Raw genomic sequence first — 19,165 nt, 5'->3', positions numbered from 1 at the left:
TAAAGGCAGAAGTTCCCCTGTCAGTTGACTGCAAGCGGCCATCAAAAAAGGAGATAAGAAATGCCATCATGCACTGCAAGAACAACAAGGCACCAGGTCCTGACAAGACTTTGAGTGCTGGGACCATCTGCCTCTCTCTTTGGGTGGAAGAATCAATGCGGTAAAGATGAACGTGCTGCCTAGGTTTTTGTATATTTTTCAATGTCTTCCATTTTTTTTAACAAAATCTTTCTTTTCCAAACTGAATAATCAGATCTCAACCTTTATTTGGAACAAAAAAACACCAAGAATTATAAGAACTAGAGTTGAGTCCACCTCTCTAGCAGCTTTATTGTGTTCCAAACTATCATTCACTCAGCCTATTTCTAGCTTCACTTCTAATCCAATTAAAATCTGGAATCAGGTTAGAAGATCTTTTTCCCTTAAAGACTTATTAATGGCTGCACCAATTGCTAAAAATCACATGTTTATTCCATCAATGATGGATGAAGCCTTTGATGCTTGGTCTAGGAAGGGGGTGGTCTTACTGTCCAATCTCTATATCGATGGTAATTTTGCCTCCTTTGTCTGCTGTCTGGTACAGAAGTATGACATTCCCAAATACACTGAAAACACAAGAAGAGCAAATGAAAAGGTGGGTTGAGCACTTTTCAGATACTGAACCAACCACCTCCGTCAATAAAGGCAGAAGTTCCCCTGTCAGTTGACTGCAAGCGGCCATCAAAAAAGGAGATAAGAAATGCCATCATGCAATGCAAGAACAACAAGGCACCAGGTCCTGACAAACATACCTGCAGAAGCTCTTAAAGCAGATGTTGAAGCGTCCACACAAATCCTATATGACCTGTTTGGTAAGATCTGGGAGGAAGAAGACGTGCCTGGAGAATGGAAGGGAGGCCACCTAGTTAAAATTCCCAAGAAAGGCAACCTAAGCCTCTGTGGCAATTACAGGGGAATAATGCTTCTATCCGTCCCGGGCAAAGTGTTAAATGGAGTAATTTTACAACGCCTCAAGGCAGCAGTGGATGCAGAGCTTCGAGACAACCAAGCTGGTTTCAGGCCAAATAGATCATGTGCCGACCAAATAGCAACCCTGCGAATCATCCTTGAACAATCCCAAGAGTTTAGGTCCCCGCTTTACGCAGGATTTCTGGACTTTGAGAAAGCATTTGACAGTCTGGATAGGGAAGTGCTCTGGCAACTCATGAGACACTACGCCATACCCGAGAAGTTCATCAACATCATCAAGAACATCTATTCTGGAACGCAGTGTAGGATCATACATGAAGGCCAGCTGACGGAGGCATTTAACATCACTACAGGAGTAAGACAAGGCTGTTTACTGTCACCATTACTATTCCTTTTAGCGGTAGACTGGATCATGAGGCAAGCGACTTATAATAGACAAAATGGTATCCAATGGACCCCGTTTACACAATTGGATGACCTAGACTTCGCAGATGATATTGCGCTCCTGTCCCATAACCACCAACAAATGAAGGACAAACTGAGAGTGGTAGAACAGAGAGCAGCTGAAACAGGCCTCCGCATTAGTACACAGAAGACCAAAGTTCTCAAGGCCAATACCAAGACACTAGCAAGCTTGACAGTAAACCAACAACCAATAGAGGAAGTTGACTCCTTCATTTACCTGGGAAGCCAGGTAGCGAGTGATGGTGGATCAGAAGGGGACGTTAAGAGGAGAATAGGCAAGGCAAGAGCGGCATTTGGAATGATGGGGGCCATTTGGAGAGCACGCAACATCACCCTCAGGACCAAAATACGGCTATTCAATTCAAGCATTAAATCATTCTCCTGTACGGATCGGAAACATGGAAAACAACAAAGAAACTACTAAAGAAGCTACAGGTTTTCACAAATCACTGCCTAAGACGCATCCTCAACATCAGATGGCCTGACAAAATAAGGAACAAAGAGCTGTGGGAAGGAACACACCAACCTGCCATAGAAGTGGACATAATGAGACGAAGATGGGGATGGATTGGGCATACATTACGTAAGCCGAGGAACACCATCACACGCCAAGCCCTGCAGTGGAATCCGCAGGGTAAACGTGGTAGAGGAAGGCCAAGAAACACCTGGAGGAGGAGTGTTACAGCAGAGATGGAGAGAGCAGGCTATAGATGGCAAGACCTGGAGAGGCTGGCACAGAACAGGACGAGGTGGAGAGATATAATCAGTGGCCTATGCTCCAACTTGGAGCAACAAGCTTAAGTAAGTAAGTAAGTAAGTACACCTCTGACTCTAGTGCCGAGCCTTCCTCGTTTGGAGATTTCTTTTGAAAATGTACACGTCCCCTCCATTAACCCTGAGGTGGCTGATCAATTGGAGGAGGACCTCTCAACTGAGGAGATAAAATTAGCAATTAGATCAATGCAAGGTGGCAAATCACTGGGGCCGGACGGTTTCCCCACAGACTTCTTAAAAAAATTCTCAAACCAGCTCTCCCCTTTATTGTTAAAAGTTTTTGAAGAATCTCTTTCATTGAAATCCCTACCACCAACTATGCGATCTCTTTAACCCTTAAAACAGACAAGAACCCTCTCGAGTGCGGCTCATTCCGTCCAATCTCCCTTCTTAACACTGATGCCAAAGTTCCTGCTAAGGTTCTTGCGCGCCGTTTGGAGGAAGTTCTGCCCTCTGTCATATCACCTGACCAAACATGCTTTATCAAAAATCGGTATTCTTTCTCTAACATCGGACGACTTATGAATATTCTTTATGGCCCTTCTCCACCCGGTGAGCTAGAGGTAGTGCTTTCATTAGATGCTGAAAAGGCTTTTGACCGGGTGGAGTGGGACTATCTGTTTAGCACATTGAAGAGATTTGGATTTGGCCATAAGCTTATATCATGGGTCAGACTTTTATATACTTCTCCGTTGGCGGCTGTGCGCACTAACAATAATATATCCACTTACTTTGAGCTACAACGCGGCACAAGACAGGGATGCCCTTTGTCCCCATTGCTATTTGCAGTTGCAATGGAACCACTTGCTTTAACTCTCAGACAAAATGTAGACATTAAAGGAATCCAGCGGGCAGGGTGGAACACAAAGTTTCACTTTATGCTGACGACATGTTATTGTACATGTCCCAACCCCTCTCAAGTATCCCAAAACTAATGTCTTTACTTACAGAATTTGAAAAAATTCTGGCTATAAAGTCAATATTCAGAAAAGTGAACTTATGCCTATTGGTGATGGAGCTAGTCGGATTTCTCTCGGCTCAATTCCCTTTCAAATAAGCCCTAAAAAATGTAAGTACCTTGGGGTATGGGTCACACATAACCATAAAGATCTATATGTGGCTAATTATCAACCTTTATTAGCTAATCTAAAACAAGACTTTGAGTGCTGGGACCATCTGCCTCTCTCTTTGGGTGGAAGAATCAATGCGGTAAAGATGAACGTGCTGCCTAAGTTTTTGTATATTTTTCAATGTCTTCCATTTTTTTTTAACAAAATCTTTCTTTTCCAAACTGAATAATCAGATCTCAACCTTTATTTGGAACAAAAAAACACCAAGAATTAAAAGAACTAGAGTTGAGTCCACCTCTCTAGCAGCTTTATTGTGTTCCAAACTACCATTCACTCAGCCTATTTCTAGCTTCACTTCTAATCCAATTATAACACATTCAATTAAAATCTGGAATCAGGTTAGAAGATCTTTTTCCCTTAAAGACTTATTAATGGCTGCACCAATTGCTAAAAACCACATGTTTATTCCATCAATGATGGATGAAGCCTTTGATGCTTGGTCTAGGAAGGGGGTGGTCTTACTGTCCAATCTCTATATCGATGGTAATTTTGCCTCCTTTGTCTGCTGTCTGGTACAGAAGTATGACATTCCCAAATAACATTTTGCAGCAACATTTGCAACATTTGCAGCTTCAGAACTTTGTAGTCTTGAATTCCGATTGCTTCCCATCGTGCCCTCCCAGTTCGCTGTTAGACTTAATTTTCAATTGTAAATCGGTAAGAAAAAGGGCTATGAGTAGAATCTACGAACAACTCAATATATACGACTTGACACCATTGGACATACTTAAAAATAAGTGGGAGACGGACTTAGATTAACCTATTTCAGAAGAAATGTGGCACAAAATAATACAGAGAATTTTCTCATCATCCATATGTCTTAGACATGCTGTTATACAATTTAAAATTGTTCATCGTCTGCACTGGTCTAAAGTCAGACTCTCTACACAGTAAAATTTGCAGTGTTGAAATCACATTGTTAACTTAAACTTGCACTTATAGTGTAGATTCCTCTACAGGTAGAGTAGATTCCTCTACAGATAAAGTTAAATTTGCACTGAAGCCTATGTTAAAATCCAGAGCTAAAAGTGTAGTGTAAAGAAGGCTCCACCCCTTTTTTTGGAACAACGCAGTTACACAGCCAGACCTCAAGAATCTGCCCTTGAAGTCAGCGCCAGTTTGAAGAGGCTCCAATAGAAAGGTGAGTGTACGTAATAATTTAAAATAATGTCATTGTTTTCAATCGGTTGCTTATTTAGCCTCATGGAAATACAGTGTGGCTCTGTGATTTAGCGTGAGAGGTCAAAACTGCATGATACATCACATTTGTAGTGACAACTTTAGCTAGCTACGTAAGCTAATCGCTAACGCTAGCAAGGTAAGGAAAGTTCCAATAGCAACTACAGTATGATCATTTATTGATTAAAACATGCCACGAAATGTGAAAATAATGAATGACTTCTTGATATTTTAATCACGTTATGTCAAGAGAATTGATTGTATCGTGGCTCCGTTGTCGTTAGAGTTATGCTGTCCCATGATCTCTTTGTGACCTTGTGAAGTTGATTAGCTATCTAACGGCTAACGCTAGGTTAGTTAGCAGTCATCATAGCTAACCGTCGCCACTAAGCCTAGGTTTTCTTGAGCACAGCTATCACTATTTGCTAGTTTTATGCTTACCATTGTGGAAATTGGAAATTAAATTCCCTGTGCTTAGTTATTTTGGCGACAATGGTGACTGTGTAATTTTGCAGTGTGAAAGATGGTTGACTGTATTGCCGATGAGGTTGTTTGAAAATGGAGGTTACTAGCCGCCATGTGCTCATGCTAGATTCTGTCTGCTCAGTGCAAATGCATTTCAAAGCCTAGAGAAGGTTATGCATGGAATTATGTTTATTTAGTGCTGTACTGGAAATCAAGTTTGGTCGTTTTTCTTAAGTTTGTTTTGTCTTTAATCCCTCCTTCCAGGCAAACGGATCATGTTGGTCAAAGTCAAGTTCAGAGGCATCCAGAAATTCATTAGCATTTCCGAAGCCAAGCTCAGTGAACTGCTTGAGTGTGGTAAGTCTAACTTTAATTGAAATGATTTTGTCTGGTCTGTAAATCAACTTAATGAACTGATATTCAGTATTCCTTAATGCATTATGACCTGTGTAGTAGTGGCTTTTGCCCAAAAATCATATTTGAAGTTTGTCTGTTTCTTAACATTAATATTCAAATATATACAGCTTTTAACACTAGAAACGCCGGGCCATTTTGACTTACTACTAGTGCCACAAGAGGGGTCAAATGACCCCCAAGTCATTTGAATGAGAGGCTGTGCATTTACACATAATGATCACTAGGTGGCGCCAATGAACTATTACCGCGCGAGCGCCACATGTGTGTGTGTCACAAGCCTAGTCCTCACGATTTTGTCATAAATGTACATATATGAAGTACAAACAGCCTATATTTTCAATAAGGGTTTAAGATTAAATGATGCAAATAAAGTAATTAAATTAATTGAGATATGCCTATATTGTTATCGTGGATATTTTGTCAAGACCACTCCATTCCATCTACTTTATGAACCTGCAGTTGGCTGAGTGGTTTAGCATCTGCCCTGCAACATGGGCGACCCGAAAAATGGTCTATAATAGCTTTCCTGGTCTGAAAAAAAAAAAAGTATGAACACGGGGTGTTACAACAGACATATTTAGGAAAAGTCAAGAAAGTAGGGATTTGGAACGTGATCGAGTGCAAACATATATTTTATTTTAACTCACAGGGGTCATTTGAACCCTTCAACGGCTGTTCTAGTGTTAACAGCTTTTCACATGGCATAGAAAAACACTAACTCATAACTAATGCTGTTGCCTTAAGTCAATGACCTTAATGGTTCATGCTTTGGAGAAAATGTGCTCATTATGTTTGTATTCCCCATAGCATTCCAGAAGTTTGGCATCTCCCTCAGCCAATTGCCTAATGCAAAGCTCTTTGATGACTCCAAAACTGAGGTTGATCATGAGGTGTTTGAAGAAGTGATCGGTGCAAATACTGGTGTTTATGAGCTATCCATTGATGGTGTCTCTGAAGGTTTGTGTTGTCTAATCAATGTCATGTTGTTGTGTTTTTTTTCAGGCTGATATAGATGCTATTGAATTCTTTTTCCATGTTGATAATTGGCAGTGGGGACACAGGATTATACTCTGCATTAATAATGTTAAATGTCTAAATAGGACATAGGTAAAACAGATGACCCAACCTGTATGTCCTAGGGTACTCTTTCTCGTTGGGTTGTTTTTAGGAGACCTTGGAGGGGCTCTTTTACCTGTTTGGAAGAAAATGGTTCTCAAACTTTACGTAAAATATTGCTATGCAGGTTTTGTTTCTGAGGCACCAGCTGTTGGCCAGTCGACACCTGTAAGTCAAGAGGACTCTGATACTGACTCTATTGTCATTGTGAGCGAAGAAAGTCCCCAGGGGAAACGGTCCAGACCAAATAGATCTGATGCCCATGCTGTAAGTATCTTTTTTGTGGCATATTGGCTCGAAATTATTCAACCGTGTCCTGGACTATTGAGCCATTTGTCTCAGAACACCAATATACCTAGAGAAAGTTCCCAAATTAAAGATGATTCATGGCCTGTTGCCATGGAAATCCACAACTCTGCTTGCTCCCTGCAAAGTTATATTTGCCCAACACAATCTAATGGCAACTGGCAGATGCTCTTAATTAATGCACAAAAGCCTCCTGGATCCATTCAGTTCAAGTTTACTGTCATGTGCTCGCAAATAAGCATTTATCAGCAAGTCCTCCATCCTGCTGTCTTGAGTTTTGCTGAAAAGACGTTGAAGCTAAACAAATTCATGTGTATGTGGTAGTCATGTGCAATGACTGATGCAGGCTAAAATAAGAGCTCTCCATCTTATTGTTGTTTTCCTAGTTGGTTGACGAAATACTTCGCAAGAAACCTGGTGGTGATAATGTCATTAGGGAGTATGACAGAACAAAAATGTTGTCAGACAGTACACAGCGGAAAATGGTGAACATTCTAGTAGCTGAAATGATGGAGAAGCATGGGTGAGTGTCATGAGCATTGAACACAGAATCTCTTCTTAGGCTATGCTAAGTATGTGATTAATAAGACGGAATGTTTGTTTCCTAAGAAAAATGCCACCACGCCATGTAAGAGAAATGTATGCACGGGGAATTATCGAGCTCTTTCCATACCTGAGGGATCCCCAAGCAAAACATGGCTACGTAAGTTGTTTGACATTTGTGCACCCCCAACACACAAACTCGTCCATACATGATACTCACTTGTTGACCCTTCACCTTTTTGAAGCTATGAACAGCCTTTTAAACTTTTGTTTCACCGATAGGAACATTACTATGATTCCCAGAGCGGCCAGGGTTACCTCAGTTGGCGAATAAAGACAGTCCAGAGAAACAGCTCGCACGGAAAATCACCAATCTCCATCAAGACATTTGATGGAGGTCCAACAGCACAAAGACAAGTTGCAGGCACCTCACAACACTCTGATGAAGACTGCGTCAATGCAATCTCCCTGATGAAGCATAGTGTTGATGAAGAAACAGTCAAGCAGAAAATGAGGAGTACCTTTCGGTATCGAAGGAATATGGTTGAAGATCCTGTAAGATGTGGCGATGTCCTGGCAGAATACCCACGTTTTAAAGATGTGAAAGGCCTAGTAAGTAATGATTTTCAGGTGGATGCATGCATCTATAGTTTGAGTTGGGTACTGTCATGAGACATTTCACAGTGGCCAAACTATAAAATAAAGTGGACATATTTTGAGAATCGAATTAGCATTGATAGATTTATGGTCTCAAAAACAACTCTCTTTTTCCATCAAGATTGAACAGGACTTTGTGGAGCTGTTTGGAGAGGCCACAAGCAACACATTTAAGGAGAGATGGCCCACCGCCTTCAAAGACAAAATCATCGCCCAAAGTAAGGGACTACACCGCACAGCTGAGCTCCAAGAACTCATTGATGTTGCTGAATCATCTGACCATGTCAATAGTGATCGTGAAGATTTGGGTAAGGATTTATACATTTATTGTTCAATCTAAATTGCAACAGTTTATTCTTTGGTTTGACCAGTCTGCCTATTGATCATATTATTTTGTGTGTCTGTGTTTGTTTTAGGATGGGACAGTGACATGTCTGGAATCCTCCTCCTCCTGTATCTATTTCCACCTTCAGCACAGGGTCGCAAGCGACCTGGCAAGATGGCGGCGGCTCAAGCAGAGAAGCTTCTCGTGGTGTTTCAGAAGGTTAGCCCAACAGTGAATAAATATTACAACCCGCTGTAAAACTATTGCATGAGACATTTTATCCAATGCAATTGTGTTATGCAGTAAGGCCTTCTGTGGAATCTGTGGAATTGGAAGCTTGATATACTATTTTACATGGTCTGGTCCCAGAAGCAGGGTATTTAGGATATTTTATATGCAACATCATGTATTTACACAACCGTTCAAAAGTTTGGGGTCACCTGCTCATTTTTGGGGTCACCTGCTCATTTTTATAACCAATTAAAATAACCAGATTGACTGGAAATTGAACAAATGTTTTTTGTTCTGTTTGTGTGTCATCGACAGACAGGAACCAGCATACAACAGCACCTTGATTCCATCGAAGAGAGAAGACAGCCCTATCTTCTTGCCACCGGTACCAAGAAAAGTCGCATCCATGGCTACTACATCATACTGGACAAGCAAGCCATAGCGTGTCAGGCTGTGAGTGCTGTTGGAGCATTTGATGAACTTTTTAAAGCTCACTTTGTATTTGGCACATCCTATAACAATGCGCTGTACAAAATGTACACTTTCATTCAGACCACAATTTTTGAAATAGACATAGGGAAGGTTAGAGAGACTCCTCGGGTTGCTGAACTCAGAGCAAGACTGCTCCACTAAATTAGCTGTTGAGCTCTATTAATCTATAAGCAAGGTGGTTTCTGACTATATGTTGTGTATTCTATGTAGTCAATGTTTTGGTGGGGTGAATCTTCTTGTTAGACACTTGAAGAGTGTTCATGGTTTATTGCCTGGGAAAACTCTCTCCCTTAAATGTGGCCAGGCTGGTTGTTCTCTAGAGTTTGGGTCGTTTTCAGGGTTTAGAAAACATTTAAATCGAGTTCACAGTGGACAAAGTTCAGTTCAAAGTATCACTGAGGGACAGACCGCTGAGGCCAGAAATGTGTCAATGTCTTGTGATGATGATAGTGATTTGTGTTTTAGCGATGTGGCTACCTCCTCTGTCAAAACTGCTGATCTTTCAGTGACCAATAAAAACACCAAGGATGCTTGTGGAGCTATTGTAGCTCAACTGCTGTCAGCAGGAGTAGGCCAAAATACTGTTGATGGGGTAGTGTCGTCATTGGAAGAACTTGTAGAACAGATTCAAAGTCAGGTGAAAGAAACAGCTTTAAAATGCTTGTCCCCAGAAAAAGAAATGCATACTGGAATTACAAAAGCATTTAGTGAAATTGAAAATCCTTTTACCTCCCTTAATACAGTCTCTAAACAGAAGTCCTATTTCAAAGAGACATGTGAAATTGTTACTCCTGTAGAGAAAGTACTTGGAGTCAGGTTTGATAATAGGAGGAACAAAAAAACTGGTACTTACGACCAAGTGCTCGTCACAGACAAATTCTCTTATGTTCCTATTCTACAAACAATACTGTCCATTTTCAAAAACCCAAAGACGAGTAGTATGCTCAAATCTGGCAGGAGTTCCCCAGATGGCTTCTATGTTGATTTGGAGGATGGGTTATACATAAAGGCACATCCACTTTTTTCAAGTGAGAGTCATGCATTAAAAATACAGTTGTTCTATGATGACTTTGAACCATGTAATCCCTTGGGATCCAAGAAAGGTTCTCATAAAATAGGAGCCATATACTTTACATTGAGAAATTTCCAGCCTAAATTTAATTCATGTTTGGACAACATATATCTATGCATTCTCTTCCACACCCAAGATATTAACACATATGGGTTCAATGCAATATTAGAGCCACTTGTATCAGACCTTAAAGTACTCGAGACTGAGGGAATTGAAGTTCATTGCTTTAATGACCGTTTACGGGGTAGTATATTCCAAGTAACGGGGGATAATCTTGGATTGCATTGCTTGTTTGGATATGTTGAATCATTTTCAGCCCGTTACTGCTGTCGATTTTGCCTGACTGAGAAGGAAAAGTTTCAAACTGTCTTTTTCGAGGATGACCCCAGTGTGACTTTACGATCAAAAGATATACACCTGCAACATTGTGAAGCTATTCAGGCAAACCCAACACTAACTCATGTGTATGGTGTTAAGCGTTATTGTTTACTTGATGAGCTTAAGTTCTTCAGTGTATCAGAGAATTTTTCTGTTGACATAATGCACGATATATTAGAAGGAATAGCCCAATACGAGATGAAACTAGTATTGGAATATTTGAAGTCCAACTTCATTTCACACAGAGAACTTCAAGCTCGGATAGTCTCATTCAATTATGGCTACACAGAGAGTAAGAACAAGCCACCTGGAGTCAGACTAGAAGAAGGAAATGATTTAGGGCTTAATGCTATCCAGACATGGTGTTTTGTCAGAAATATGCCCCTTATATTTGGGGATGTTTTGCAGAGAGGTGACAAGTGCTGGCAGCTTCTTTTACTACTTGTGCAAATAGTCAACATTGCGTTTTCACCGATTTTAACAGAAGGTTTGACCATTATTTAAAACATGTCATAGCTGAACATCACAGGCTATTCAAACATTTATTTCCCTCTAAAAGGCTTTTGCCGAAACATCATTTTCTAATTCATTATCCACGTTGTATAAGACTTCTAGGGCCTGTTCTTCACATGTGGTCAATGCGTTATGAGTCTAAGCATTATTACTTCAAGAAACAACTGAAAAGTTTTAAAAATGTAACTAAGACTCTAGCAATCAAACATCAAAATGACCTGGCCTACAAGTTTGGCTTGGCGTCTACCACTATTAAAAAGGGTCCTGGGAAAATGGTTGCTCTGTGTGATGTCAATGAAGGTGACAATATTGCATTGTATTTGAATGTTTCTGTGGAAATTTCTGTTTTGAAAGTTAAATGGGCAAAAGTCCATGGCACTGAATATCGCCCCAAGTTGATAATGATAGTGTTGACATTGATCTTCCTAAGTTTTGTCAAATCAGAGACATTATTATACAAGATGAAAAAGTACTTTTGATCTGTGTAGTTCTACATACAGATTGTTTTGATGAACATTTTCATTCATTGAAAGTCAGTTTCAAAGAGGTTGAGGAATGGAAGATTGTCAGTGTAAATGAACTTGTGTACCATAAACCGTTTGACTTGCAGATGACATATGGCACACAGGATGATTTCAAATATATTGTGCCGAATTGTGTCTTCATTCAGAAGTCATGTTAACCTCTCCAATAAAATCTGAACTGAAGCTGAAATATTGAAAATGTGTTTTATTATAATTTGACACTTAAAAAGAGTAAAAATAACAATGATGGAACAATTTTCCTTTAACTTAAAGTAGTGTTGAAACAACACTATAAATGTAGAAACATGATTAGTGTTAAGTTTTAATTACACTTGTCAGTGAAAAGTGTGACTCAATAAGTGTTATTCTTTTACACCTATTGTTGCTAAATATACACTGGAGAATTAACACTGGTGTTAGAGTAAACTTGACACTATCGGGAATGGGACCATATGTTATCCCAAGCAGTGTTAAAATTGACACTATAGGAGTAAATTTAACACTATTGAATTTACTGTGTAAGATTACTGATATAGACCCCGCATGTGATCGATGTAGGCAGGATCCCGCCACTCTGCTGCATATGTTCCGGACATGCCCAAGACTTTACATGTTCTTGCTTGATATTTTTGAGACCTTCTCTGGGAGTACTTGGAAAGGTAGTCGAACCATCCCCACTAATTGCATTGTTCGGTGTGGCCCCCGAAGACGCCTCTCTTAGTAAAAGGGAAGTCAACATGTTGGCCTTCTGTTTGCTTCTAGCTAGGAGGCTGATACTGTTTAAATGGAAAGACCCTATTCCACCGACACATAGTCATTGGATCAGGGAGGTCATGTGCCATCTAAAATTGGAGAAAATCAGATATACAGTAAGAGGGTCTACTGAGACATTTTATAATATCTGGCAGCCTTTCTTTACTTTTGTTGAGGGAATGGAAGCTGACAATATGACAATGTAAACAATTTCATTTGTATAATTTCTATTTACTTTATTCCGGTTTTTTTATTTTTTTTATTTACGGATGTCTGGTTATGTAATATTTGTATGCATATGTCTGGTATGTGGGGGGGGGGGGAGGGTGGTTTGAGTTTGTTTCTCTGTAAAATGTAAAAACCAATAAAAAGACCTTGATCAAAAAAAAAGAAAAAAAGAAAATGGAGCTTGCAGTAGTGGGGCCTCCACCGGAGAGTTCGGGCACACAGCGGCCGACACAGCTATCAATTTGTGGAGCGTTAGCCAAATGTACCAAGTACAAGAAGGACAGTGTGAGGTGGACTGCATGTACCGATGCAGTCACCAAATATATGTGCAAGGAGATGGCGTCCTACAACACGGTGGAAAAAAAGTCCTTCAAGGAGCTTTTGGCGACACTTGACCGCCAGTACGATGTTCCAGGGCGGATATATTTTTCATCCACAGCCATCCCGCACGCTTACAACAGTGTCAGGATTGAGCTGCAACGTACCCTCTTATCGGTCGAAGAGTTTTCCCTCACAACAGACTTGTGGTCAAGCGCAACAATGGCACCATATATGTCACCGACAGTGCATTTTATTGACCAGGATTGAAAGCTGGTGTCAAAATGCCTCCAGACGAGCTTTTTGCCAGAGGACCGTTAATTTGGCTGATACCCTGCAGGATGCTCTGCGGGAGTGGTAATTGAGCTTGGATAAAGTCTCCTGTCTCACCACAGACAGTGGAGCCAACATCAAAGCAGCTGTTCAGAACCTAGGGTGGCCCTGGTTGAGCTGCTTCAGGCACAACCTAAACCTTGCTGTGTCAAATACTTTAGAAAAAACAGAGAAAGTGCGAACAGACCGTGCCCTTGCAGTCTGTCGCACAATCAACGGGATGTTTTCTCACAGCTGGAGGAGGAGACGGGAGCTGCAGAAAGCCCAGGTCGAGCTTGGCCTCCCACAGCACTTGCTGGTGACGGTAAGTTAACTAAGCCTCATATTCTTTTTGGGAAAAATTGTAAAATATAAATAAAATACAATATGCCTATATTAAGCATAACTATTTTTTTCGCCTAGGATTGTGCAACACGCTGGGGGTCCAAGCAAAAAATTATCGATAGAATGTTAGAGCAGAAGCAGGATCGGCTTGCAGAGGATCGGAAAACCAATGTGAACATCACATGGCAAGACGAAGATGTGCTGCTAGCAATGAATGAAGCGCTGAAGCCAGTGAGCGACTTCACCGACATTCTCTCCGGGGAGAATTCTGTGACCGCATCGTCTCTACTCCCTGTGCTGCATTTGGTCAAACAGGGAACGTTAGCCCCTTTTGTCGAAGATACCAAATTAACTGCTGACCTGAAAGCTGGCATCCTCCATGTTCTGCAAGGAAAAATATAAAGCCCTGCCGCAGGCAAGCCAGGAGCTCATGCGCAAGGCAACATTCCTTGACCCGCGGTACCGGGGTGAATATGACTAGAATGTTAATGTTAAAAATAATGATTGAGGAAGAAGCAGTCATCCTCGGGCGAGCAGCGCAGCCAGTGAGAGCGGAAAATGAAGAAGAGGAGGGAGCCGCGACCGAGCCCCAGCCCAAGAAAATAACTAGCTCCCCAAACACTCCCCAAAAAAGGAGGAGGATCCTCTTGGCTGGTGGAATTTGAACCTGGCAGAAATTTCCTCTGCTACAAGTTGCGCATCCGAGCAGTTGTTTAACACGGCAGGGAACATTGTCACCCCCACAAGATCGCCTCTCAAACCAGAGAAGGTGAACATGTAGGTTTTCCTGGCAAAGAACATGTAGCCTAGACTAGTCACACTTGTAAATAGTTTATTTTAAATTTTTTACTGTTAGCCAGGTCTAGCCCTATTTAGAACTGTTTTAATATTTTATATTGCGGGCAGCAGCACGGACAGGATAAGCCGGCCCGTCATCTGTTCATGTATTTTACATATTTAATTTTTTATAAAAGTTTCGAGTTTGGCATTAAGCAGAATTGTGTTTCTTCTTTTTGTTCCATAGGCCTTGTGTTTGCTTATTTAATTGTAGCCAATTCGTTTCTTATTAATTTTGTTACATTGTGTTTGATTATTTTACCTTGTTTTACCCTTTGTATTAAAAACATATGTAAATAGTTGTGGTGAGCATGCAAGTCGCCGTCATCTTTAGGCCAATTTGATTAAAAAAAAAGTTCTGCAGTTTGTCTTTGCGCTGTTTTACCGTTTTATTCTTTATTGTTTGTCCTACTAGATAGGATACCTAATAAACCTTTGGAACACACAAGGCCGGTAACCATAGCAACGCCGGTAAACAAACCCTGTGAAGCCCAATCCCTACGTGAGCTCCCCGCGCTACAGCCTTCCGGGGGCGCACAGAGCTTTTGGCTCTGTATAATTATATTATACTATTAAATATCGAACATTATAAGACGCCGAGAATCGGCGCGCTGCCAGCCGCTGTCACCGAGTGTGAGAGGAGAATTGACGGAGAAGATGGTGGTTGACCTAGTTTCAAAGTAAATACTGTTTATACCGGTAATAACGGTGTTGACACAAGTGTATTCCTCGGTGTGAAAATGTCCACACCGCGGCAACCCTAGCGTGAGGCCTAGTTGGGCAGCGCGGCGCGCTACCGCGCGGCTAGTCAACACCGGTGTGGGCTAGTACATCCGGAAAATGGGGGCCGTCTTTTTGACACGCCGCTTTGGCAGTGGTGTGTGACGGCCTTAACGCATCCGGTGGAATCGGGCCGTACGCCTGATTTCCACCGGGGACGTAAGCGCCGCGGTCACCGCTGCTAATGGCTGCCACTCTAATCAATGAAACCATTTCCACCGGGAGTGCTGCGGAACGTCTCAGCAGCATCCCAGGAGCGGCGCGCCACGCCGCTATCATTCCGTAGCACTTCTATTTTTGACGTGAGCCGTTGCTGAACCGCGTCAATTTCAACAGAGCAGATCGAGCCGGGCAGGAAGTGAAAAAGTAAAAGCCATAGAGCATCCGGTCAATTTTCTAAATAAAACACATTCCTCAGCTCATGTAGCCTATCACAACTTCACATCAACATTACGTCATGACCGGTGGAACCAGGTCAGCAGTCAATCAATCAAAGGTTCTCAGAGGGTCGGCAACATGGACGACGAAAGACTTATTGTCAAAGTGGAGCAACATAAAATAATTTATGAAATAAATCATCCTTTTTATAAGGACAATGTCAGAAAGGACAAAGACTGGCATTTAATTGCAGTAGTTTTGGGAGTGTGAGTACATTAGGTTTAGGACTATCGCGTGATCTCGTGTGAACACGGCTGGCTTGCAAGGCAGCGCTACGCTGCCGTTACGCACCCGGTGGAAATTGACGCAGGGCAGATTTCGCAGCCGTTCCGCGGCACGTACGTCCCCGGTGAAAATCAGGTGTTACTATTGTTGAAGAGATAGCTGTAATGGAGAAACTGACACACAAACTGAGACTACAAGAAGCAAAATTTGACTGTAAATGGGAAAAGTGGACACTTTACAGGACTCAAAATGAAGACATCGGAATGGAAAATATTAATTGTAGCACACAATACAATGGAAAGATTTAAAATGACAGACTTGGATGCAAAATGTAGCCATTTATTATTCAGAAATTTGCTGTTGGTGTATTAGCCTAGGACAACACCCTTGCCAGAATATTTATCTAAATAGAACTATGTTGTTAGAATTTACTAACTTTATGCAAGGTCTAAGTTCGTGCAGTACTCTGCGTTGACTCGGTCCTAAAAATACAGAGATGCCACCTCCCCTTTCTCTGCCTTGCCAGCCCAGAGAATTTTACCTGGCAATGAGCTACGACCATGCAAGCGCCACATGTGTGTGTGTGTGTGTGTGATTACACACACTGTAACGCAAGTGTTGTACACCTCTTTGTTATTTGGATAACCTTTCTGCTGTTGGTGTTAAGGCGCATAACACGTCGGTTCTTGGACGTCTCTGGTATTTCGACAACAAGACTGTAGTTTGGGTTATCTCAGCCATCGTTGAGCCCTGTGGCCTGCTGCCCGCTGCCGCGAGGCACCGTCAGCGCAAGGCACCACCGCCGCGAAGCACCACCGCCGCGATGCACCACCGCCGCGATGCACCACCGCCACGATGCACCACCACCATGCACCACCGCGATGCACCACCGCCGCGATGCACCACCGCCGCGATGCACCACCGCCGCGAAGCACCACCGCCACGAAGCACCACCGCCGCGAAGCACCACCGCCGCGAAGCACTAGCGAGCAGCGGTGGATAACCGTTCTGCTGTTGGTGTTATGGCGCATAACACGTCGGACTCTCGTCTCTGGTATTTCCACGACGAGACTCGTAGTGGGGGTTATCTCAGCCATGGTTGAAAAGGAATTGGGGGAAAGGAACTTTGGCTTCGACTCCCTGAAGTACATGAACCACGACATGGAGGAGAAAGGGATTGTCTCCCACTTGAGCCCCGCTTCCCGCTGCCCGCTGCCGAGGGACCACCGCCTCGGCGCTGCCTGCTGCCCGCTGCAGGAGGCGGTGGTGCCTAAGCGCTCCCTCGGCAGCGAAGCTCCGGAGACAACCGCGGTCAACAATTGCGAGCAACAATCCCTTTCTCCTCCATGTCGTGGTTCAGTCTACTTCAGATTGATGTGGATGTGGAAGAACCAGAGACGTCGGAAAACCCGTCGTCTAGAGGGGCACACAGCTTTTGGCCGTGATAATATATATTATCTGATATAGATATCTATGTATGATGTGATATTATTTAGATATAGAGCTCTAGGAATCCCGCCGGAGCATCCGGAATGTTCTACAATATTTACAGAACACGGCCAAAGGCTGTGTCCGCCTCGCCATTGCGATACATCCACTGTAAACAGAGCGCATGGTACCGCGGCCGCAAGCTCAATGTGAGGCTTCAGGAACGTCTTCAAATACTGTGTTAGGGCCCCACTAATATCTATATTAAAACATTCATAAAGTAGCATGCCATGGGACCTTTAAAATATTCTGATTTTATGCTTGGGAGATAGGAATCCTCGTTAGTAACTGCTCAAACAACATTTCATGTAGGCGAGTGGGAAATCCTTATTGATTGTGAATGTTAAGCTATTATTATTAACTTTTCATGAATGCCGAAGCGGGATAAAATAGGCTAATGCAATAATGCAGGTTCCTCACGTTGAACTGCTATTCATTGTTTTAAATAAATATGACTCCAAGCCAATCAAGAGCATGGCCTATACCTTTTAAAATAAGTGGATCGGGTAGCAGGTCAGGTAAATTTTTTAAATATTAATACTTGCGGTCCGAGTTGCGGTTGGGATGGTTGAAAACGCCGGGCAAGTGCGGGTCGTTTACAAGTGCCTGCTCACCACTGGCATGTATGCACCCTTGTCTCTGTGTGTTTGTGTGTGTGTGAACGAGAATGACAGGGTGAAAGAGTGCTATGCAGAGATGAATGAAGGACGGAACGATATGTATGTTTCAAAAGAAAAAGAAAAAAAAGAATCAATTTGTGGTGCTCAGTGTTGATTCTGTGGCGCTGCGCCACACATTGTCTATGTATGGGAAACACTGATGTGATATAACTTCCTTTTTAAAGCAGATCCACTGTTCTAAACTGAGGGTCCACTGCTCTACGGCAGTGACGGTACACTGCTCTACACTGAGGGTTTACTGCTCTACAGTGAAGGTCCACTGCTCTACACTGAGGGTCCACTGCCCTACACTGAGAGTCCACTGCTCTACAGCACTGAGAGTCCAATGCTCAAAACTGAGGGTCCACTGCTCTGCAGCACTGAGGGTCCAATGCTCTACAGCACTCAGGGTCCAATGCTCTACTACAGCACTGAGGGTCCAATGCTCTACATTGCGGGTCCACTGCTCTACACTGAGGGTCCGCTACTCTACACTTAGGGTCCACTGCTCTACGACACTGAGGGTCCACTGCTCTACACTGAGGGTCCACTGCTCTACAGCACTGAGGGTCCACTGCTCTACAGCCCTGATGGTCCAATGCTCTACAGCACTGAGGGTCCAATGCTCTACAGCACTGAGGGTCCAGTGCTCTACATTGAGGGTCCAATGCTCTACACTGACGGTCCACTGCTCTTCAGCACTGAGGGTCCACTGCTCTACAGTAGTGCAATCCACCCAATCACTTGATTGTTTCCTTTAAATGCAATTTGAATAGAGCAGGTATATTTAGCATCTGGTCAGATGACTTGACAGCATCTCTAAGTGAGTGAAGGTAGCTGGTACGCGGCTTGTATCACGAGTGCTGGTATGAATACATGAATACATGAGTTAAGATTAAATGATGACCACGATGACACAATCCAAGATGATTACCTTGACTATTGATTTAATGGAGACCCCATTAGACCTCATCTCACTGTTCACTGTTTGCGCCCAGCTGATGGCTGAAGGAGTCTGTCTAGTGAGCCCAGGTTCCGGACTGGTCCATGGAGCCCAACAGAAGGTCAGGTGACCAATGTGATGGAAAATCTACATGTTGTTACGTTTTTGGTCTATCTATGAACTTAAGGTTTGTTACTATTTTGTGTGATGAATATATTGCCTGCCTTCTCCTCTCCTTATGGGTCATCTAAAATGTGAACCTTCTAGGGTTGTGTGATGCGTT

General features: G+C 42.6%; 2 protein-coding genes across 5 annotated transcripts in view; one reads left to right on the top strand and one right to left on the bottom strand.

The window, feature by feature from the left end:
* LOC130405517 (uncharacterized) overlaps positions 1 to 19,165 on the bottom strand; it is a 46,074-nt gene that overhangs the window by 8,201 nt on the left and 18,708 nt on the right. The window lies entirely within an intron of this gene.
* Positions 4,375 to 9,210, top strand: LOC130405512 (uncharacterized). 2 transcript variants are annotated; one of them, XM_056610631.1, is made up of 10 exons: positions 4,375 to 4,479; positions 5,247 to 5,339; positions 6,207 to 6,356; positions 6,643 to 6,782; positions 7,208 to 7,344; positions 7,431 to 7,524; positions 7,647 to 7,976; positions 8,143 to 8,329; positions 8,438 to 8,565; positions 8,893 to 9,210. In XM_056610631.1, exons 2-10 carry the CDS (start codon positions 5,258 to 5,260, stop codon positions 9,208 to 9,210), a joined length of 1,566 nt encoding a protein of 521 aa, XP_056466606.1. In that variant the 5' UTR covers positions 4,375 to 4,479; positions 5,247 to 5,257. The 2 variants fall into 2 exon arrangements, with proteins under 2 accessions (XP_056466606.1, XP_056466607.1); XM_056610632.1 differs by lacking the exon at positions 4,375 to 4,479 and adding an exon at positions 4,542 to 4,656.

Source organism: Gadus chalcogrammus, chromosome 16 (genome assembly GCF_026213295.1).
Source record: "Gadus chalcogrammus isolate NIFS_2021 chromosome 16, NIFS_Gcha_1.0, whole genome shotgun sequence".
NCBI lineage: Eukaryota > Metazoa > Chordata > Actinopteri > Gadiformes > Gadidae > Gadus > Gadus chalcogrammus.
The sequence above is the reverse complement of the archived record's forward strand: the minus strand, read 5'-3'. Positions and strand labels throughout refer to the sequence as shown.